At 39.8% G+C, this 24,442-nt stretch overlaps 1 protein-coding gene across 1 annotated transcript in view; it reads left to right on the plus strand.

The window, feature by feature from the left end:
* cdr2l (cerebellar degeneration-related protein 2-like) overlaps positions 1–20,259 on the plus strand; it is a 48,303-nt gene extending 28,044 nt beyond the window's left edge. The window contains exons 4-6 of the mRNA XM_051918939.1: positions 7,204–7,359; positions 18,326–18,450; positions 18,491–20,259. Coding sequence (XP_051774899.1) covers positions 7,204–7,359; positions 18,326–18,450; positions 18,491–19,188 — 979 coding nt within the window. The 3' untranslated portion in view covers positions 19,189–20,259. The remainder of the gene's footprint in view (positions 1–7,203; positions 7,360–18,325; positions 18,451–18,490) is intronic.
* Positions 20,260–24,442: the final 4,183 nt, after the last annotated feature.

Below are 24,442 nucleotides of genomic sequence, written 5' to 3' on the forward strand. Positions count from 1 at the left end.
AATTTTGTTTTCTGAAAATTATATGAAGGCACTGTATAAACTCAACATAGTCAGAACATACACTTCAAAATGTTTTTCTAAAATGACCTAGTAGCTTTAAAATTCTCTATTAAATTAGTTTAAATGTGTACAGTAAGAGAGATAGATAGATAGATAGATAGAGAGAGAGATAGATAGATAGATAGATAGATAGATAGATAGATAGATAGATAGATAGATAGATAGATAGATAGATAGATAGATAGATAGATAGATAGATAGATAGATAGATAGATAGATAGATAGATAGATAGATAGATAGATAGATAGATACTTTATTAATCCCAAGGGGAAATTCACTTACTCCAGCAGCACCTTACTGATACAAAAAAACTATTAAATTAAAGATTGATAATAATGTAGGTAAAAAAACAGACAATAACTTCCAGGGTGGAATTGAAGAGTCGCATAGTTTGGGGGAGGAACGATCTCCTCAGTCTGTCAGTGGAGCAGGACAGTGACAGCAGTCTGTCGCTGAAGCTGCTCCTCTGTCTGGAGATGATACTATTTAGTGGATGCAGTGGATTTTTCATAATTGATAGGAGCCTGCTGAGCGCCCGTCGCACTGCCACAGATGTCAAACTGTCCAGCTCCATGCCAACAATAGAGCCTGCCTTCCTCACAAGTTTGTCCAGGCGTGAGGCGTCTTTCTTCTTAATGCTGCCTCCCCAGCACACCACTGCGTAGAAGAGGGCGCTTGCCACAACCGTCTGATAGAACATCTGCAGCATCTTATTGCAGATGTTGAAGGATGCCAGCCTTCTAAGGAAGTATAACTGGCTCTGTCCTTTCTTACACAGAGCATCAGTATTGGCAGTCCAGTCTAATTTATCATCCAGCTGCACTCCCAGGTATTTATAGGTCTGCACCATCTGCACACAGTCACCTCTGATGATCACGGGGTCCATGAGGGGTCTGGGCCTCCTGAAATCCACCACCAGCTCCTTGGTTTTGCTGGTGTTCAGGTGTAGGTGGTTTGAGTCGCACCATTTAACAAAGTCATTGATTAGGTCCCTATACTCCTCCTCCTGCCCACTCCTGATGCAGCCCACGATAGCAGTGTCATCAGCGAACTTTTGCATGTGGCAGGACTCTGAGTTGTGTTGGAAGTCCGATGTATATAGGCTGAACAGGATCGGAGAAAGTACAGTCCCTTGTGGTGCTCCTGTGTTCCTGACCACAATGTCAGACGTGCAGCTCCCAAGATGCAAATACTGAGGTCTGTCTTTAAGATAGTCCACGATCCATGCCACCAGGTATGAATCTACTCCCATCTCTGTCAGCTTGTCCCTAAGGAGCAGAGGTTGAATTGTGTTGAAGGCGCTAGAGAAGTCCAGAAACATAATTCTTACTGCACCACTGCCTCTGTCCAAGTGAGAGAGGGATCGATGTAGCATATAGATGATGGCATCCTCCGCTCCCACCTTCTCCTGATATGCAAACTGCAGAGGGTCGAGAGCATGTTGAACCTGTGGCCTCAGGTGGTGAAGCAGCAGCCTCTCCATGGTCTTCATCACATGTGATGTCAGAGCAATAGGCCGGAAGTCATTCAGCTCACTAGGATGTGATACCTTTGGGACTGGGGTGATGCAAGATGTTTTCCAAAGCCTCGGGACTCTCCCTTGTTCCAGGCTCAGGTTGAAGATGCACTGTAGAGGACCCCCCAGCTCCGATGCACAGACCTTCAGCAGTCGTGGCGATACTCCATCTGGACCCGCTGCTTTGCTGGCACGAAGTCTCCTCAGCTCTCTGCTCACTTGCGCTGTTGTAATTATGGGTGGGGATGTCTCTCCTATGCTGGGATCAGCAGAAGGATGTGTGGAGGGTGCAGTACTCCGAGGTGAGAGTGAGAGTGGGTTAGGGTGGTCAAACCTGTTAAAGAAGTTGTTCATTTGGTTTGCTCTATTTACGTCTCTCTCGATGGTGGTACCCCGCTTCGAGCTGCAGCCAGTGATGATCTTCATCCCATCCCACACTTCCTTCATGCTGTTATTCTGCAACTTCTGCTCCAGCTTTCTCCTGTACTGCTCCTTCGCTGCCCTGAGCTGGACTCGGAGTTCCTTCTGCACGCGCTTGAGCTCATGCAGATCACCACCTTTAAATGCCCTTTTCTTCTGGTTCAAAAGACCCTTGATGTCACTTGTAATCCATGGCTTGTTATTAGCATAGCAGCGTACAGTTCTTACTGGAACTACAATGTCCATACAGAAGTTGATGTAGTCAGTAGTGCAGTCAACAACTTCCTCAATGTTCTCACTATGTGATCCATGCAGGATATCCCAGTCTGTAGTTCCAAAACATTCTCTCAGAGCATTCTCAGCCTCCAGGGTCCACTTCCTGAATGATCGTGTGGTTGCAGGTAGGACCCTCACTTTTGGTTTGTAGTGAGGCTGAAGCAGAACCAGGTTATGATCTGCTTTCCCAAGGGCAGGCAGCGGGGTGGCGCTGTATGTGACTTTAACGTTTGCATACAGTAAATCAATAGTCTTATTTCCCTGGGTGTTACAGTCCACATACTTGGAGAAGGCAGGTAATGTTTTGTCCAGCGTCACATGGTTAAAATCTCCAGCGATTAGCACAAGTGCCTCAAGGTGCTGCGTTTGTAACTTAGCAACAGCAGAATGGATGATGTCACTCGCTGTCTCCACGTCCGCCCGAGGAGGGATGTAAACAATAACAACAATGACGTGTCCAAACTCTCTGGGCAAGTAATAGGGACGCAAACTTACGGCCAACAGTTCGATGTCCCTGCAGCAAGTGGAGATTTTGACGTTAACATGTCCAGAGTTACACCACCGTGTATTAACATAGACAGCGAGTCCTCCTCCTTTGTGCTTCCCACAGGTACTTGCAACTCTGTCTGCTCTAACTGTGCTAAACCCAGGTAGCTCCACGTTAGCATTTGGGATGGTGGTAGTTAGCCACGTTTCGCAAAAACGCAACAAACTGCATTCTCTGTAGGTTCTGACATTTTTCACCAGCGCAGCCAGTTCGTCGATCTTATTTGAGATTGAGTTCACATTCCCCAGAATCACAGAAGGCACCGAAGGCTTAAAACGCCACTTTCTCGCAATCCGCTTCATTTTTAGCTTAGTGTCAGTTCTGCTGCCACGATACCGCCTTCTTACCTCGTCGGGTAAATAGGGAACCACACCGGCACTGGCATTTGTTCTCAGCGCTCGAAGTTGAGTACTTGAATAGACGAGTCTCAGCGTGTAAAAATCCATGCCCACATTGTAAAAGTAAGTGTGTCCAGGGAACAAATCCACATAAAATAAAGTGATAGGAGTGATCAATAAATAAAAATAGAAAAATAAAAGTAGAAAAGTACACATACACATACAGTCATACACGGAGCTGCTGAAAAGGCTGCCACTCTCGGCGGCGCCGGAACTAGTATCAGATTGATTCAGTTAATCTTATCACTAACAAATAACGCATCCTACAGTAGTTTGCATGTGAAATACTGTGCACAGAAGTCACACCACAGATTTTCCATGGTTGTATCTGTATTTTGGTTGCTAAGAAAAAGACTTTGTTTATTAATAGACTTGAGACTTGAGTAGGCCATTTAGATTTGCAGATATTCTACTTGTCATGAAGACTGACACTATCCTCACACATCAGCAGATTCTGAAGAAAAAAGCAGGGAGAAAAATAATTAAAGACTGTAGGCTTGAAAACGAGATTAGTGACCATCACAGAAGAAGCAGCATTTGAACACATTTTAATAACATAAACAAAATAAGGGCACCAATCTTCATATATCCTAATATTGAAAAATTATATTGCAATTTAAAAAGGTATTTATCCTGAATAAAAGTGGTGGTTTCAACAAGTTAGGTTTTTGCACATAAACTGAGCAAATTAGACTTGATTCACTGAAAAGAGTCGGTTATTCTGCTTGTATAAATTTCATCAGCACCACAAGCCCAAACAGAGAGCTCACATAACTGGTTTGACAGCTTGTCTCAGCTTATAAATGGCTGTTACGGAAGAAGCACTATACAAAAGGTGTGGGAAACACTAAAAACAATAAAAAATATTAGGACTCTTCACTGTTTCTATTTGAGATACTGAGATTTCTTTAGACAGAGAGGGTGAAACCTGCTGAAATTCTCTGAAGGATGTTGGATCAGCACAGAAGTTAAAACAGCAAGACTCCTGTGAAATGTTTATGAAGGGTAGATAGGTTTAAAGCAGGAGGAATAAGTGTAACCAATGAAGCTTGATCTGGCTGACCACCAGCATCACACGCACAAGCACACGTTGACAAGGTGAATGCCTTCACTCCCTCTGCCCAAAGAAATGTCACTATGGCATATTGCTCAACAGTGGTGCAATACCAGAGCGGAACGTCCATGATCATTTGACCTTGGCTTCAAATAGAGAAATGGCAGAGCACTGCACTGTGCATGTTCAAAGTGCCCATAAGCCATTACGAAGGTGTTGTATTGCATCAGTTTATATACTGTATCTGTTGTGGTTACGGTGTGATTTTCAAATTGCATTTACATTTTGATTTACTCTGATATATTTTATTGAGTTTGGTGATTGCAAATTAAATGCAACATTAAATTTGCCTGTTTCATTCAATCTTCATGTTTCCCTAAAATCCTTGATAGTTTCAAACTCTGCCATGTAAGCAAAAAACCTCTTTCCTTTTTAAATAAACACATGCAATTAAAACTTAAGAGATATTTGACTGACACATTAATAACATTCCAAAAATTAACAAAATGTAAAAACATGACTTAAACAAATATTTACACAACTCCTGGAAAAGCAAGCTTCCCAGAGCATCAGAATTGCCTTTGCAACTACCCACTCTTTGCCTCATCCTCAAAGCCTGCCTGTGGAATAGCAGGTCCATAGCTGGGAAATTACTGGCCTATTTTGAAATAAATAAATAAATAATTTAAAGGCAGTCTTGAGATCCCTGGTGTGTATTGCTCACGCAGCTGTGAGAGGTTGGCGAGGTAATTGGAGGTAATCAAGATGCACCTGTACGTGAGGGTGGCGGCCTGTCTCAACGCTTCATCAGCTTACTAAGGTGCATGATTAAGACACTGTCACACGCAGATGCATATAAAGGGGAGCCAGCACGAAGAAAGGAGAATCATAAACGAGAAAAATGAAAGGAAAAAGAACGGAGGTTAAAGAGTGAGCTGAGAGAAACGGACAGGAGTGAGGGAGAGCCGGTGTAAGATGGGAGGAGCCAGGTATTGGCAAAGATGCGAGCGGAGCAGGGGTTGATGGCTCCCCATGGAATGTTGTGGGATTGGCAGCATGTTGTGGGATTGGCAGATAAAGGTTGTCTGTACCTGTAGGATGGACGTCTCTCCGTGCTGCGGAGCCTGAACAGGATAAGAGAGAGATGTCAGTTTTAAAAGGAATGCACCAGCGATCAGAATCATAAAGGACAGTTTCCTGTCTGTGTTTTTAACCTCGTTTTAATAGATTCTTCTTCTTTTTTTTTTTTTTACCTCCACAGAGATACTCATTTTTATCAGATTACTTATTTATGTACATTTGAACACTGTACTGTTTTGGACACTGTTTGGTTTTGATTGTTTTAATAAAAGCAATGGCACTGTTTTACTTATCCCTTGCTATGTTTGTGTGTTGTATCCTCATCCACTGGCTTATCCCTCGGGTACACTATCAGCAGTAGCGGGTTCAAGTGGCTCCCTAGAGTGTGGAGCAATAGCTGTAGCACGGAATTTTTAAAAAGGGAGCTAGGCATCAAAAATAAGCCAAAATCCAGATAAGGGGCTCTCGTTTATAAAACTCTGTGTATATTCAAGTGTGAAAATATGTGTACAACAAAACAAAATCTGATTTATAAATGCTTGCTTATGCACAGTTGTGTGCAATTTACCTTTGAAATCACAGTCTTCTTGTAAATGTTTATATGTGAACATGCCTCCTAGTTGCCATCCTGAAGCAACCATATAATGGGCTATGCTCAATAACATTATATATATGCAATCACAATGCTGCAAATCTTCATTGGCTGATAGAGCAGTCTCGCACATGATGCATCGAGGCACCCCTACCTTACATCTATGCTGTGCTTAGAATTGCATTGAAGTGTGTGTTTAGGAAAAGGTGTAACCTCCAGTGTTGAGTATGGATGGCTCAGAGTTGCCATTAATATATACATATAAGTTTTTATATATGTATTCTGTCAACTTTGCATGTAAACTTGCAATTGAAAAATAGAATAATAGGAAAATAAATGGATTTAATAAATAGACAAAAATATTTTTTGTGAAAATTGCTTAGTCATAGTTTTGAATATTTTTCACATTTATGTGAAAATTCAAGTCATCCATGAAGAATATTTTTATATTAATGGGGAAAGATCATTTAACCTCAGCTAAGAATGAGGATTATGGTCTAACAGATTGGTAAACTTGCGTGGCACGCGGCAGGGGGTGGTGCCCAGCCGGGACGCCCAGGAGGACAGGAGGAGGGATCATTCCTCCTCCGGACCACAAGGGGGCAGCCGCCCTGGTTCCTTTGAGGGCCACGGGTGCAGGGCTTGAAAGCCCAACCCTGTAGGGGCCCGTGGTCTCCGCCAGGGGGCGCCCCCATGCCTGAAGGACCCAGAACCCCAACACTTCTGCCACACCAGGAAGTACTGGGGGGAAGAAGTTTGGGAACACTCGGAGGGCTTCCGGGAACACAGCCGGCACTTCCGCCACACAAGGGAGTGTCTAGGGAATGTCGGGGATCACCTGGAGCCCATCCGGGCACTTATAAAAGGGGCCGCCTCCCTGCAAAGAGGGACTGGAGTCGGGTGAGGAGTGGACAAGGTTTTGGAGGCAGAAGAAAGGAGGCGGCCTGACTTGCAGGCAGAGAGAGCGTGAGAGCCTGGACTTTGGGGGAGATTGGTGCTTTGGCACTGGGTTGGTGCACTTGGACATTGTAAATATAATGTACAATAAACGTGTGGTGGACTTGAATATGGTGTCCGTCTGTCTGTGTCCGGGCAGCTTATCACACTTGCAATACAGTATAATTTTATTTAATTAGCTTTAATGTAACTTTTGCAGGGTTTGAATCACAAATAATGTTAAGACAGACTTAAAATGTATGCAGAGGTTAAATTGCTCAGTGTTCATTTTTTGTGACAGTATCTTATTTTTCATATCTCAGTCTTACAGGTTCAATTGAGACTATGCTGTCTCAGGTAGATTTACTACAGACTCAAATGGAGAGACTGCACAGTTTGGCCAATATTAGGAGAAAAAGAAGGGAACGACGCAAGACCATCCATACCTTTCCCTGCCTGAAGGAAATCTCATCTTTTAGGTACAGCTAATATTGTCTTTGTAAAACATGTTATGTAATATGTTAACAATTACTGATTTGTTACACAATACTATAGTAATGATTTCTGCCTAATGTGGAAAAGCACATTTTTAACATTTGCAAAAAAATTTCCCTTAGCATAAAATTGTGAATTTTATTTGTAAGATGGTTTTTTTTTGTTATTTATTGATTTTTCCATTTGCTCAGAATGACTATAATTATCTGCTTCAGTATCTGTTAGCTTATATTCCAATAACTCTTTTCTCTGATTTTATTTTTTGTTATATCTTACGTGTAAATGCACTATTCAGATTAAAAATGAAAACTATACTGTTTGAACAAGGTTGCTTTGCTACACAGAGTTTGCATTTCACACAAAGGGGATGGAAGCACTAACTTTATCAAGACCTTTGGCTGCATTTTGTGGTGCACTTTATAAATATTTGTACAGTTTACATTTCTGTTTGTAAATAGGATTTTATTGTCAGGAATGATCTACTAAAGGTATGTTGCAAAAAGCATGTGATTGGGTTTTCAGATTCTAATTTGTCCCTAGTGTGTGTGCTTGGTGTGTTTGGGCGCCCTGCCTGGGGTTTGTTTCCTGCCTTGCACCCTGTGTTGGCTGGGATTGGATCCAGCAGACCCCTGTGACCCTGTAGTTAGGATATAGCGGGTTGGATGATGGATGGATGGATGACTGTAATCCGTTTACAGAAGACAGATTTCTATAATGGGCCTGTAGGTTGGTGTGTTGCAGAAGGCCAGACAAAGCTGCACCTCGAATTGGTAGTGTTATACTTAGTAGTCTGAGAATGCAGTTTAAAAATCACCACCTGGTTGTGGACACGTTGGAGATGTTTAACTATACTCCACAAAGTGTAATTTCTTTATTTCTCATAACTTTCTCGATATAATACAGTTAAGCCATGTCTGACCAAGAATGTTTGCTTGTGCAGATCAATAAGCTGTTTGGGGTGCGCAAAATTTACAGTACATCAAGTCATAATAGCTGATACAAAATATGCAGCAACAGTAGACAATGTAATCTGTCTGTCTTCTGTGTTGAAGGCATTTGCCACGTCAGTGTAGGCTTGTGTGTACAATTGTTAATGTTCGGTCAGATCAAGCTTCATCGGTTACTACTTCTTCTGTTATAAACCTTTCTACGCATTCATAAACTTTTCTTTGAGTCATGCTATTTTCACTCCAGTGAACTTAAGCAGGTTTCAGTCCTTCTGCCCAAAGAAATCTCACTGCGGTGTGTTTTTCAACAGTAGTGCAATTTCACAGAGGAACATCCATATTTATTTCACCTTTGCTTCAACTAGATTGACAACAGAACACTGTGCTGTGCGTGTTCAAACTAATCATAAGCCATCGCAAACGTGTTATATTGTGTCATATATTATATTGCAGTTACCGTATAATTTTTAAATTGCCTTTACTTTTGGATTTACCCCTTCGTACTTTCCCTTAGGACTGAACAGTACATATCTTGGGAGTAATTAATATCCATGACTTATTTATCATAATGCATACTATTTTGAGGGTAATTTTTTCTATTTTTATTTTGCATTTGAGACAACCTACTAGTTGAAGATGCAGTAATATCGTCCAATGGTATCTTATTATAGTAAATTTTGTGACAAGGAAATGTTATTTTAAGAGAATGTATCCATGTGTAGACAAGGGAAATAATGTATTGAAGGGCCTGCCCCTTTGTGATTGCTACCCAGTGGGAAATTTGAATCCTGAATTAGTTTTAATATTAGTACAAACATTTGAAAAGACACTGCATCTCCGGTTAAGTATATGTTTTCTTTTTGTATCAATACACTTATTTTATATGCTTTAATCCTATATGTGTGTTTACTTTCTGGGACTTTAAAAATGTGAATGTTTAATTTAGGGGTTTATACTCACTTTCCTAATCTTCACAAAATAAATCTTAATCACTCCTGGTTAGTTGATTACATGAATCTGGGATTTCGAGGATTTAGAAGTTCTTTGGTGGGTTATAATTGTTTACATAAATTACTGTTCAGGCACAGATGAGTTACTTGGGTATCATCAGTAGTACTAGGGTGTTGTACCGTGTTAGCCATTATGAATGTAGAGAAAAGCCAAGCAAAATGACACCTTTTATTGGCTAACTAGAAAGATTACAATATGCAAGCTTTCAAGGCAACTCAGGCCCCTTCTTCAGGCAAGATGTAAAAGAAGGGGCCTGAGTTGCCTCGAAAGCTTGCATATTGTAATCTTTCTAGTTAGCCAATAAAAGGTGTCATTTTGCTTGGCTTTTGGGTATCATCACAAAGAGTGTCTAGTATGGAGATTGAACTGGCACCCTCCTGGTTTAAAGGCCTTATCCACTAGACCACATACTGCATGCTATATACAGTATTTCAATAAACAAACTAAATTATGTAAGAACAACATGAAAGAATTGACCATGGACCAATATTTAAACAGGATAGAAAAGGGGAAACATGGTGCTGTTGATAAAATCAAAGCAGGAAACAATATACGTTTTAATAATGGTGAGTAAACAACAGAGAGAGACAGAAACAAGACACAAAACTAGGGTGAAAAAATTCCTTTAAGCTGTTAAAATGCAGTGCTAGTTAGAAATATGTGTGCAGTGGTACTTAAATATATACGTAATTCTCACTGGGATGGATAGTGAAAGAAAGAACTACTGACAAAGTCTGTTTATGGAGAAAAGGTCAAATTTGGACCAGTTCATTTTAGGAACATGTATTACCTCATGACAAGTAGAACATTCAGGACAATGGGTTGAATCTGAGTGAGTCAATTCCCAAATGAAGGAGTAATTTTCTATACTTAAAATATAAGTAATTGTTACCTTTTTAATTTGAGAACAGTAGATTTAAACTAAGACAAATATATTTTTTTAATTCTATATTGAATCTCCTCTAATTAATGTTATTATTGGCAGGTAATCTTGTTGTAGAGTCTACTGAACTAGATAAGCCACAATAAATTCTTTTATTGCATTATCTTTTATTATACTGTTCTTTGGAATGCCAAAAACTCTCATTTGAGCACTCCAATCCCAGACTTAGTATTTTGCCTTTCAGTGTACATCCTCTGATCAGTAGTTGAATTGATCGTCTTGCTAGTCCACAGTCATTGTTACTTTTGAATTTGCATTTATTTCTGCCTTTTCCCTTTCTGCTTTCTCCGTAATCTCTCTTAATGTAAAATCTCAAATTCCTTGCCTTGGTCTGCACTTGTCACATATGCTTCTGGAATTTGGCATTATATTTAAGGACACTTGGACACTTGTCTTATTTGGCAAGTTCACACTCCAGTCTTCCACAATATAGCCATTTGAATCAGTGATCACTCTATCTTCTTTCAGTCTTTTGCTCATGTGTGTATTAAAACATTGGGCTTCAGTTGTTCTACTCACTTTCTCAGATGTCCTAGTTGCTAAGTTTGAGGTTTTCAATCTCAAAGCCGCCTTCTTTTTGGGCGCATACACCATCAGCATGATACTGCCAGATCTAAACATTAGCATGGCGAATTGCTCGCATACTAAAGTGACTTTAGCTACAGGTATAAGTCCCATTTTACTTATGGTGCCAAGCAGAGTTGCATTGCAGTGCAGCAGTCTATTAGCCAGCAAAAGCGCTGTGAAGAAGCTGTCTGTGGTTGCGATTCTGCTTTTGTCCAGTCTGATAGTTCTGAGCAGGCATCAATCACAGTACCAACTGTGGTCATCACTGTTCTTGTGAAAAGAATGGAGATAAACAGCACCAACACAGAGAAGGAGGGGCAAGTTTGTTGTACCACGTGAATGTCACTGAGAGAATAAAACTGATTAATAAAAAAATAACGCTAACTTTTACAAATAGCCAAAATTTACGCCGGGTGTTACAGACTCAAATCAAATGTATGTTTTTATTATATTATAGTAATAATAATAATAGCAGCTCACTACTCAAAACAAGGAGTACTGGGACTCGAACCTGCAACCTTTCAGTTATAAGGCAGCAGCTCATACCTCTGCACCATCCAGGAATACATATTAGCTTTTTGTCAATTGACATTTGAGCTTGGGTTTGTAACTCATTGACAGCAACATGTAAATTGAACGATTTTTTTTTTTTTTACTTTGGTTATATTCTGCAATCAAAGCTTATGTGTTTATTTGATATTTGCACTAATATCTTCACAAATTATTCACTTCACATCATTATTAGTATAACATGGAAAACATTTCTGCTTTAGGTATGTGTTCAGCATTTCTTGCCTCGCATTTCCTTTCATCCTACATTTACCCACATCATTGTAGACATGGAACACACAAATGAAATGTATGTATTCCAAATAACAATATATCATTTACCCTACACAACTCCAGGTGGCTTGCTGCTTGTGCTGATCAACACGTATACAAAACACAAAGACGCGGACGGAGAGGTGCAAAGGAATTTAAGGTTGCCCAAGATTATGAGTTTTTTCATAGGCTTCAGGGATTCTAGTGTTAAACAAAACTAGTGTGGTCTTTATAAGCACAATGCATTCACAAAAAAAACCACTCATGAGGCATTTCTCATAATTTAAGTTCTACTCACTGTTAGTTTTACTAAGGTGAAAAAAACTGCATTCCTTATTCCCATAATTAATGTCCATTTTTTCCTAAAGTAATAACTAATGCTATTAAACTGAAGTTATTGTGAACACAGTAACTCAATTAGTTAATAGTGGTTAATCAAACATACTCTGAAGAGACATTTTCCCATCATTATAAACTCAATATACCAACTGTTTCTTGGCTTCCTGTAGCTATGTTGCTCAAAACATTAAGCGAGCCCATAATCATCACAGTCTAACATTAAGTCAGTTAAGCTTCAGGGATACCAATGTGTCCAGTAAGCATAAGTGATTGTGAATGAATGTCACTTGCTTTGGTTCAAATGAAAGTGACAACGGGTGCACTGGGGAGATAACAGCAAGACAACCCCCCAAAAGGGAATGGTGTTGCTGGTGTTGGCCACAGGCAATTGCTTTCTCCTTATTCTTCCTGACTGATTCTTCTCTAGTTTTGCATTTTGCTACTGTCCTTGTCACTACTGGTAGTATAAGGCAGTTACTGCAGCCGATTCAGGTTGCACAGGTAATCTATCTCCTCCAGGGTGGCACATCCATTCCATGATGTTGGAATGAAATCCTCGGAGCCATTGTCAGACCTTACGCTGGTGCAGTGGGCACTGGGTTCCTCTTGGTGAAGGATAGTGTCCGACCTCATATGCCCAGAGTGTGTAGGCAGTTCCTGAATAACAAAGGCATTGAAGCCATTAACTGGCCTGCACATTCCCATGAATCCAATTGAGAACCTCTGGGATGTTATGTATTGGTGCATCTGACACGGCAACTAGTGCCACAGACTGCCCTAGAGCTCACTGATGCCCTTATCCAGGAGATGTCCCAGGACACCATTCGCCATCTCATCAGGAACATGTCTAGATGTTGTCAGGAGTGAAACAGGCACATGGGGGGGATATACACTACTGGGTCACATTATGAGTTGCCTTAATGAAATTCACATAATTTGGATAAGCCTGTGATTTCAATTTTAGATATATATTTCCGATATAATCTTGAATCCAGTCCTCAATATGTTGGTTATTTTGGTTTCCATTGACCATTGTTACATCATTTTATCTCCGTGAACTACACAGTATTACTCAGCAAAGGTTTTTCACTTGAGTGAAAATAATTTGTGATTTAAGTGTTCCCCTAATTTTTTGAGCAATGTAGTTTGTGTAAGTATAACACTACATTCATTTTTATTTGTATCTTATTCTAGCAAAGTGTTGCTGGAGAAGGAATAGATTGAAATGAATAGGAGGAGTCTTCTGTGTCTTCCTGTTCCATTGCAGTTGTTTGACTACAGAAGCCAATAGTCGCTGTATTGCCCAAATGAGATATCAGTGATGGCAAAATGATAATGGCATACTGTATAGTATATGATATGTACAGTATGCAATATGCTGAATGAGAATGGAGGTGCATTGCATCTAAAACAGAATACTGATGTTCAAAAATGCATTATTGATATTTTCCTAATTCCAAAAAAGCTGACTTATAACATTAACAATACCGATAGCAATAACAGAAACCTGGCTACATAACAAAGATAGTGATGAATATAACATAGATGGTTATGCATTTTTAGGAAGGATAGACATAACATGAAAAGAACAGGGGTTGCTATTTATGTCAAACAGAATTTAAATGGAAGTCTTCTTCTGTTGGATGAGCCACATCTTGGCAAGGACATCTGGATTGGTCTGGAAAGCATTAGGGCAGCAATTGTGGCAGATATAATTTAATGTGAGTAAATGTAAAGTATTACATGTAAGAAACAAAAATGTTAGGGTTGAATTGACAATGGGGGGTCTGAAAATTAAAAGTACACCTTAAGAGAAAGATTTAGGAGTCAAAGTGGACTCGTTATTATCCACTTCCAGACAGTGTACATAAGCCATTAAGAAGGCTAACAGAATTGACTTTAGCTGCAGGTGGAATCTCCCCACAACTGTTGTTACGGTTCTGCCTTTGTCCGGAAACGGTTTCATAAGCTTTATGATTTTAGTCTAGGAAAGTCTTTCTCCCGTGGGGCAACTGGGATCTTTTCCTGAATAAGATCAAACACAGTTGCGTAGGGTGCGACAGGAGCTTCCACCTGCAGCTAAAGTTACTTCAGTACACATGTACTTTGTCAGCATGCCCGTGTCAATCAAACAGAGGAAGCTCTGCAATTTACTTATGACTTAACGCTGTAGGAAGATAAGTAAATAAATCAAGGTAAATAACATTTAATCTGGCTTTTATATAAGTAACATATAATTGTTTTTATATAAAGACCATCACAAAACATAACAAACTGGGCTTTGCACGGTACCTTGGCAAGCTCTATAAGCCGTGCTTTTTTCTTTGAAGGACAGGTGTGGGGCAGACTAACTGACAGGATGACGCCAAACCTCTTGCTGCATCCAAACTGTACCATCTTTTGCCTTTATGCCTGGTACAGCTGTGCTGTTCTTATGTGTGACTGGACATTTCTTGTAGGGAGGTCTTCTGCTCTCTTTCTCCGATGTAGAACCCTCATCCTCATCTGTCTTTATTTGAAAACAGCAGTGTCAGATCAGGGCAAACGTGAATGTGACTGAGAGAATAAAAAAAAATGCTTTTACATGTACCATAAATTTGCACTGTCTTACAGACTCAACTCAAATGTGCGGTTTTATTCTATAATAGTAAGAATTAAGAGCAGCTCACTACTGAAAATGGGGGTGTCTGGGATCAAACCACGAACGTCTTGATTATTAAGGGTGTGTCAGTGTCACACCCTAACACAAGTTCTTTTTCTGCAGTTATATTCTTGAATTAAAGCGCACTTGTTTTGTTATATTTGTACCTTTATTGAAAGTGTTTATTTGATATTTGGACTTCAGGCTTCACACATTATACACTTCATGTCTACATTTTGTCAATTATTACTAAAACGTGAAAAAGTTTCTGTTTTAACTATGTATTTACATAGATTGTTGTAGACACAGAACACACATGAAATGCACGTATTCCAAATATTTATGTTGTTATTTACCCTATACAACTCCAGGCAACTCGCACACAAGTAAACAGACTTGAGCTGAGAGAACTTTCTGTCCTTTCTGTGTTGGTGGCAAGGCTGCTTGCTGCTTTTGCTGATCAACACATTTACAACACAAAAGACGCTGACGGAGAAGTGTGAAGGGATTTAAGGTGGGCCGGGATTACGAGTTTTTTCATAGGCTTTGGTAATTCTAGTGTTAAATGATTATAGACTGATTACTCTCACGCTGGTAGTAATGAAGTTATGATGTGTGAGTCCCTGTCTTGCGCCTCAAAATACGAGGCTAAAACTCAGTACTTTAGCAAAACCAACTTTATTCAGCTTGAAAACGAGAACAGCACAATTATTTATTGTAGCGGGATCTACCACTCTCCTATACACAGACACAGCAATCAGGCAGGGTTGTGGCCAAGTAATACTGTTCCTTGCATCACCCATCAACCACATGCACTTATAGCATGAGCGCGATCGGCTCAGATTTGCTTTTGCTGCTAACCGCTACAGCACTGGGAGCCTGAGGTTGCCCAGGCAACTGATAGGCTGTCTTCCACAAACGCGGCAATCGTGCTTTGGGACGCTCTTCGACATTTCATCCCACTTAGGGGTGTCTTTGAGAAGCACTAACCTGGCCACAACCCTGCCTGATTGCTGTGTCTGTGTAATGGAAAGTGGTAGATCCTGCTACAATAAATAACCATGCTGTTTCTGTTCCTGTTTTGAGCTGAATAAAAGCTGATTTGCTAAAGTACCAAGACTCAGCCTCGTGTTTTGGGGTGCAAGACAGGGATTCACATGTCACAAAATATATATATATATATATATATATATATATATATGGGCGGCACGGTGGCGCAGTGGGTAGCGCTGCTGCCTCGCAGTTGGGAGATCTGGGGACCCGGGTTCGCGTCCCGGGTCCGCCCTGCGTGGAGTTTGCATGTTCTCCCCGTGTCTGCGTGGGTTTCCTCCGGGCGCTCCGGTTTCCTCCCACAGTCCAAAGACATGCCGGTTAGGTGGATTGGCAATTCTACATTGGCCCTAGTGTGTGCTTGGTGTGTGGGTGTGTTTGTGTGTTTCCTGCGGTGGGTTGGCACCCTGCCCAGGATTGGTTCCCTGCCTTGTGCCCTGTGTTGGCTGGGATTGGCTCCAGCAGACCCCCGTGACCCTGTGTTCGGATTCAGCGGGTTGGACAATGGATGGATGGATATATATATATATATATATATATATATATATATATATATCTCAGTGATATGGCTTTCATATTTATAGCTGGAAATCCACAAAAGAAGCAAATGAATCACGTATCTTAAATTAGTTTTTTATTCCTAAGCTTTTGATTCCTACCAGAAACTATCATCAGAAGAAAATGATTAGACTTATAGGAACCTAAGGCAATATATAGCAAATAAGCAGGGGAGGATAGGTGGACCTTGTCAATCCCAACCCCCACATATAAATAAATAAATAAAACGATGTGGACAAGAATGTGATCAATAAGCTGGTGAAGTAGGCAGAATGGAAGATCATATAGAATCAGCCAAATTGCTACATGACAGTTATGACAAATGTTAGGGAAAAGCAGTAGTGAAAGGTAAACCTCATTACAGAGACAGACCATTATGGATATTGGGTGCTTGTGGCACTCTGATGGTAAATTATAGGATGACCACATTTTCAGAGTCCCAAATTAGGACACTTTTGTAGCAAGTATGTTCAAGCCCATCCTTATTAGTTTAATGGCTGCTTCATCTTATCATCAACACTGTGGGTTCAGGGCAATGGCAAAATTAAAAAAAAAGACACTTTCATGAATGAACATGTATGATTTCACACAGTGCTTTAAGTGGAAACAAAGAAATGACAGCATTGTCTGCTTCTTGGTTATCTTGGCAATACTGTTCAAATTTAACACAAGTTCTTAATTAAGCTTTCCTCATCTGAGTTTTGACTACACAGATGGGCAGCCTGTTAAGGCTGGAATATTTTGATATTCTTCAGTTATTTATCTGGACATGTATCCTGAAAATCAGGACTGTCCCAGTCTCCTGGATGTCTGGCCACCCTAGTAAGTTATTAATTCCGAATCATTATAATTTATACATAATAGCGCTGTGATCTTGGGTTAGTGTAAGATAAATAGTATTGATTAAATGTTTATTTGCTCTGTGCACAACAGCTTGTAGATAACCCTTTGTTTTCCTTGCCTGCATTTTATACTTTTACGGTTAGTAAGATTATTTAACTTACCTTTTACCAATTAAAGCACTGGAAGAAGGAAGATGCATGCAGCAGTGAAAGCTACTTCCTGCCTGCATACGCAGTCTTCTGTTTTTTCATTAACTTGTTTTGAGATCTTGTTTGCTGTCTGTAGTATTTATTGGAGGTGAAAAAGATGAAAATAATACAAGTTGGTGTAACCGCTCTGAAGGTTAAACTAAAACTGTGCATTAATTCATAGTTGCACAAAATGTTTTCTTTCTTTTAAGAAAGATGACCTTGCAAATTTGCCAGTGATTTTCAACAGGAGATTTTGAAATTTTAAACTGTATAGTGCAATCTGTTCAAAATATCTCAAGAAAAATGTAATTGTCTCAACAAATTTCCATTAAAAATAAGTGTGCCACATTTAATTAAATTGGTCCATGGGGGGCCAAGTTGTTTCATCCAGACAGAGAGACAGAAAGACAGACATAACCATCTCAATAGATGCCTCACACATTATATGTGAATGCACATAAAAAGACATAGAAGAGCAAGAGAAAGTCCAGAGAACAGTGACTAGGCTGACCAAGACTGATAGTTATGAGCTTTTGAGGTATTTCTGAACGAGGTGAACCTTTTCAGTTTAAGTAGACATAGTTTAAGAGATGATATGATAGCCTTTTTTAAACTCATGGAGGGTATTACTACAGTGGATCCCAGCTGACACTTTAAAATATTAAGGGCAAATTTTGCACATGTTATAAAGTTTTTTGTTTTTGTTTTCTTTTTCACGCAAAAACTGTTGTGGCATGGTTAGTGTGGTGTAGAGAGTGGTATTTTAGAAACCTTCAGAACACAATTTGATGTTATTTGGAGAAATTAGGTGAATAAGATTGCTGTTTTTTTGGGTGAATGGCCTGTTTTCAATAAATTTGTTACAATCTCTAATGTTCTAATGTGTCCTTAGTGTAATATAATGCCTAACTCTGTTAATATGAAGTTATGAAGCAAATTTGCAAGACAGATGTAAGTTAAAACACAAAATGCTTTCTGTGTCATATATCAAATTAGTCATGTTATTTAAAGAAAAATAATGCATTGTTTGATTTTCAGATACCAGCATGATTTTGTTATGGACACATGGATGACAAAGTTGACCACACAGTCCCTGGAAAAGGAGAACAGCAGCTTAAATGAGACAGTGATTCACTGCGCTTACAATCCAGCAGGAGCAGGCAGCCACACAAAGAAGTGGCCAAAGCATAAATATGCCTCCAGTACTCAACAAATATTCAGAATTGGAGCAGCGCCTCCAGCAGGCAGTGGGTTATGAGTCAAGTATCCATGAACTGGAAGCAGAGCTTCTAGAGCTGCAGCAAATGAAGTATAATAGTAACTTCCAACAAGTTAGACAGAATAAGCAGAGAGAAAACATCCTAAAGCCTTTAAATAATATTTCAGAGTCCAACAGTATCAAGCAGCCTGAGCTGAATGAAAGACAGAAAATTAAACAAGCTTCAGACACATCTAGCTCAGTCTGGAAAAGCTCCAGTGATACTGCACTCAACATTATTGTTGGTGTATGTCCCAAGTCAAATTACATGCTTCACGCGGGCAGTGTTCATAAACATGGCATGTCTATTTTAAGGGAGGTAGATGAACAATACCATGGCTTATTAGAAAAATATGAGGAGCTTCTGACAAAATGCCGTAGTCATGAAAAAAGTCAGAGACACATGGGAGTTCAGACATCACAACCTGTCTCTCGAGACACCTCTCTTTGTGACTTCCGTCTTACTGATATTAGCCAGGAGAAGGAAGAATGTGATGTTGCAGATAAAATTAGCAGACAGGTGGAAGCAGTAGACAAAAGACTTAGTCACAGCACTCCAGAGTATAAGGCCCTTTTCAAGGAAATCTTTGCACGTATTCAGAAAACCAAGGCTATTGTTAATACCAATAAAGCAAATGAATAAAAAAAATAGCTTTTCATTTTTTCCAGCTTCAAGATAAAATGGCAAAAATATGATAATAGTGTGGCTTTTTATCATCTAAGTTCTACTTTATTCTAGATGTGCATAAAACTTCTTTTAAGGTTTCGTAGCAATTAGTCCATCAGTTCTTCTGAGCCTAATTTTACCATTGAGGAGTTACAGTAATGAGAAAACATTTATGGCCCATCACATACTATTATATCCATACTCTCTAATACATTTTGAATTTAGAATCACCTATCACCGTGTCAAGGGGGGAAAAAAAAGATACTTTTAGAAAACCTGTATAGATAGGGGTGAGGCATTTAGACGTCACCCAAGTAGTGTAGTAAGCATAGCAACATTCTAAAACCTTTCTTAATCCAAGTTGTGTACTATTAAATAATAATAATAGTAGTGAATTGACAGAAAGGCTTGTATACTCTTAATGACGTATTTAGCTTTTATTCAAAATAATTAATGGTTCACTAAGCATATAGATCTCTTAATTGCATCCATCATCATCATTCACAATTGTGTAAAAAGCTAGTACAGTTGTGTGAGCATCTATTATACCTGTTTCACTTCATTCTTCATCACACACTACCACATATCATGTGTCACATTTGCTAATTTCAGTGAGAATAATCTTGTTTAATGTATATTTAGAAAAATAAATGTATATCTTGCAATACATTAAAAATTACATTCTTAAATGGTACTATAAAATATTATTAAAAACACTACATAGTAAGTAAACTATAAGTATGTTAAGGTAAGAAAACCTAGAAACTGAGTATAATAGTAAAAACAATGCAAGTCTACCAAGTTCCACAGAAAGTAAACTTCATTTTTTAAAACGTATTTGTCCTTCTTCATCTGTCAATGCAGCCTTTCTCTTAGTATCCTTTGTTTTACAGTGCAGGTTCCATGAAATATGTCAAAGCTTTGTCATTAAACCTGTTAGTGGTGTTGCTAATGTTTTATATCCACTTTAACCACTTATGCATGAGGACACTGCCATATTTCAAAGTTGTTTGTGTATGTTTCAATAAATTCACAAGTCAATCCAAAGCAATGATGGTATTTATACATACCCACAGTTTTGTTCTTTTAAACAAATCATAAGTTCCCATGTTGTCTGCGCTCTTTTTCATTATTAAAATAAATGATTTACACAGGAAGTGCAAAACAATGTTTGATTAAAGTTACCAGCAGTGATATGAACTCCATCAGGATAACCTCTCATAATCTCAGATTCTGAAGAGAAACAAAAGAACAGTGTGTAAAATAAGATGACTTGAAAGCAATATGAGTCATCATCACAAACGAGGTATCATTTGAATGCTTTTTAATAATGTGAACAACATAAGGGCACCAATTAAAAGTCATTATATTGGAAATATTTTTTGAAATTTAAAATGGTACTTGTAGTGAATACAAAGCTGTTTTTGAGCCAGCAGGTTTTGCTCATGAGCTCAGCCAATAGGCTGGTTCACTGAAAAGAGCTGGAGTGTCCATCTGTGGCTTTAACTTTCTTTTTTACTTTTACAATTGTCTACTTGTATAAATTTCATTAACCATAAACCATTTAGGCAGATAAGTCATTTAACTGGTTTGACAGCTTATAGAGGGCCAGTAAGAAACATGTCATACACAAAGGGTGTAACTTTAAGAAAAGAACTATGTCTTTTTTTTCACAATAGCTCGGTGTAAAGCATCCCTGCTTTGTAAGGGTGTGTAAAATATTAAGAGTTCTTTGATGTGAGCCTAACCTTCTTATTATGTTTTAAGAATGTGTGTGTCACTCGTGTTATAGCTGTGTCACTCCGTTCAAGAAGTAGGCTGTTTTCTTTGGCAGCAATAGAAATTTTAAGCTTTGCATCAAGCATAGGGGCAGCACGGTGGCGCAGTGGGTAGCGCTGCTGCTTCGCAGTTGGGTGACCTGGGTTCGCTTCCCGGTTCCTCCCTGCGTGGAGTTTGCATGTTCTCCCCGTGTCTGCGTGGGTTTCCTCCGGGCGCTCCGGTTTCCTCCCACAGCCCAAAGACATGCAGGTTAGGTGGATTGGTGATTCTAAATTGGCCATAGTGTGTGCTTGGTGTGTTTGTGTGTGTCCTGCGGTGGGTTGGCACCCTGCCCAGGATTGGTTCCTGCCTTGTGCCCTGTGTTGGCTGGGATTGGCTCCAGCAGACCCCTGTGTTCGAGCTTCAGCGGGTTGGAAAATGGATGGATGGATGGCATCAAGCATATTACATATAAAAATGAAATAAACATTAGGACCTGACTGATGGCAGACATTGAAATTGATGGATTTATTTGTGTACGTCAAGACAGAAACTCAGCTTCTGGTAAGCAGTTGGGAGTGGGGTCTGCCTCTCTCACTGTGAGAGATCATATCTACACACTGAATATTAAACCACTCAGTGTCGGACTTGGTCCATTTTATCTACCGTGCGAGTTTAATCAGGTCTTTGTGACAGCACTTTATGTACTGCAGCATGCTGATGTGGGAGCTGCAGTTGAAATGATTATTGAAACTGTTGCAGAAACAGGAAACCAAATCTCCTGGCTCTTTGAAACTCATGCTGGGTGATTTCAATTTATTTTAACTGGAATAAGTATTGCCAAACTACCATAGTATGTGAGTAATAACATTAAGAGGAGACATCCCACTGGACAAGTGTTATGGGAACATCTCTGGTGCCTACATATCCCATTGTAGGGTGCATCTGACCACGTCGTTATTTATTTACTACCAGGGTCATCTTAACAGCATTATAGTCCCCTGGGCAAAGCAGTGCACTGGGACCGCTACCTACACAACCACTCAACAAGTCACAACATACATAGATTGGCATGGGGCCCTCGGGCAACTGTCTAGTGTGCCCATGCATTAAGATGGCCCTGTTTACTACCCAAGTACAAATAGAAACTGAAACAAGAAAAAACAGTCATATGGAAAACGCAAAACAGGAGGACTTCTCCTGAAATGATGGAATATGCTGACATCCTTAGTAACATTGAATGAGGCCACTTACACAGTCTTCTTCTTTCGGCTGCTCCCATTAGGTTTTTCCACAGCAGATCATCGTTTTGCATATCTTGTTGTCCTCTGCATCTCACTCTGTTACACCCATCACCTACATGCCCTTCTCTCACCACATCCATAAACCTCCTCTTAGGCCTTCCTCTTTTCCTCTTGCCTGGCAGATCTATCCTTAGCATCCCTTTCCCAATATACCCAGCATCTCTCCTCTGCACATGTCCAAACCAACGGAATCTCGCCTCTCTTACTTTGTCTCCAAACTGTCCAACCCGAGACGCAATGAATATACAGTTAGGTCCATAAATATTTGGACAGAGACAACTTTTTTCTAATTTTGGTTCTGTACATTACCACAATGAATTTTAAATGAAACAACTCGGATGCAGTTGAAGTGCAGACTTTCAGCTTTAATTCAGTGGGGTGAACAAAACGATTGCATAAAAATGTGAGGCAACTAAAGCATTTTTTTAACATAATCCCTTCATTACAGGGGCTCAAAAGTAATTGGACAATTGACTCAAAGGCTATTTCATGGGCAGGTGTGGGCAAGTCCGTCGTTATGTCATTATCAATTAAGCAGATAAAAGGCCTGGAGTTGATTTGTGGTGTGGTGCTGGCATGTGGAAGATTTTGCTGTGAACAGACAACATGCGGTCAAAGGAGCTCTCCATGCAGGTGAAAGAAGCCATCCTTAAGCTGTGAAAACAGAAAAAACCCATCCGAGAAATTGCTACAATATTACAAGTGGCAAAATCTACAGTTTGGTACATCCTGAGAAAGAAAGCAAGCACTGGTGAACTCTGCAACGCAAAAAGACCTGGACGTCCACGGAAGACAACAGTGGTGGATGATCGCAGAATCATTTCCATGGTGAAGAGAAACCCCTTCACAACAGCCACCCAAGTGAACAACACTCTCCAGGGGGTAGGCGTATCGATATCCAAGTCTACCATAAAGGGAAGACTGCATGAAAGTAAATACAGAGGGTGCACTGCAAGGTGCAAGCCACTCATAAGCCTCAAGAATAGAAAGGCTAGATTGGACTTTGCTAAAGAACATCTAAAAAAGCCAGCACGGTTCTGGAAAAACATTCTTTGGACAGATGAAACCAAGATCAACCTCTACCAGAATGATGGCAAGAAAAAAGTATGGAGAAGGTATGGAACAGCTCATTATCCAAAGCATACCACATCATCTGTAAAACACGGTGGAGGCAGTGTGATGGCTTGGGCGTGCATGGCTGCCAGTGACACTGGGACACTAGTGTTTATTGATGATGTGACACAGGACAGAAGCAGTAGAATGAATTATGAGGTGTTCAGAGACATACTGTCTGCTCAAATCCAGCTAAATGCAGTCAAATTGATTGGGCGGCGTTTCATGATACAGATGGACAATGACCCAAAACATACAGCCAAAGCAACCCAGGAGTTTATTAAAGCAAAGAAGTGGAAAATTCTTGAATGGCCAAGTCAGTCACCTGATCTTAACCCAATTGAGCATGCATTTCACTTGTTGAAGACTAAACTTCAGACAGAAAGGCCCACAAACAAACAGCAACTGAAAGCCGCTGCAGTAAAGGCCTGGCAGAGCATTAAAAAGGAGGGAATCCAGCAACTGGTGATGTCCATGAGTTCAAGACTTCAGGCTGTCATTGCCAGCAAAGGGTTTTCAACCAAGTATTAGAAATGAACATTTTATTTCCAGTTATTTAATTTGTCCAATTACTTTTGAGCCCCTCAAATGAAGGGATTGTGTTAAAAAAAATGCTTTAGTTGCCCCACATTTTTATCGTTTTGTTCACTCCACTGAATTAAAGCTGAAAGTCTGCACTTCAACTGCATCTGAGTTGTTTCATTTAAAATTCATTGTAGTAATGTACAGAACCAAAATTAGAAAAAAGTTGTCTGTCCAAATATTTATAGACCTAACTGTATGAAATTCTGAGTCTATGATCATTGAGGAGAGAACAGTGAAGGTATACCCAAATAGAAACCATGGATCACTAAAGAGATTAAAGCACTACTTTTGGATAAACAACATTCTTTGTAGAAATACCAGAAATATTGCTGGGATAGAGTTAAGTTTAACTGAAGTGGAGAAAGGTAAAAACCCAGCAGGGCAGTGGGACCAGATGGCATATCAGGTCTGCTCCTAAAGGCCTGTTTTAAGCAGCTGCCTCCAGTTTTTCATTTGCTTTTTAACTGGTC

The sequence above is a fragment of the Erpetoichthys calabaricus genome, chromosome 14 (assembly GCF_900747795.2).
Source record: "Erpetoichthys calabaricus chromosome 14, fErpCal1.3, whole genome shotgun sequence".
Lineage (NCBI taxonomy): Eukaryota > Metazoa > Chordata > Cladistia > Polypteriformes > Polypteridae > Erpetoichthys > Erpetoichthys calabaricus.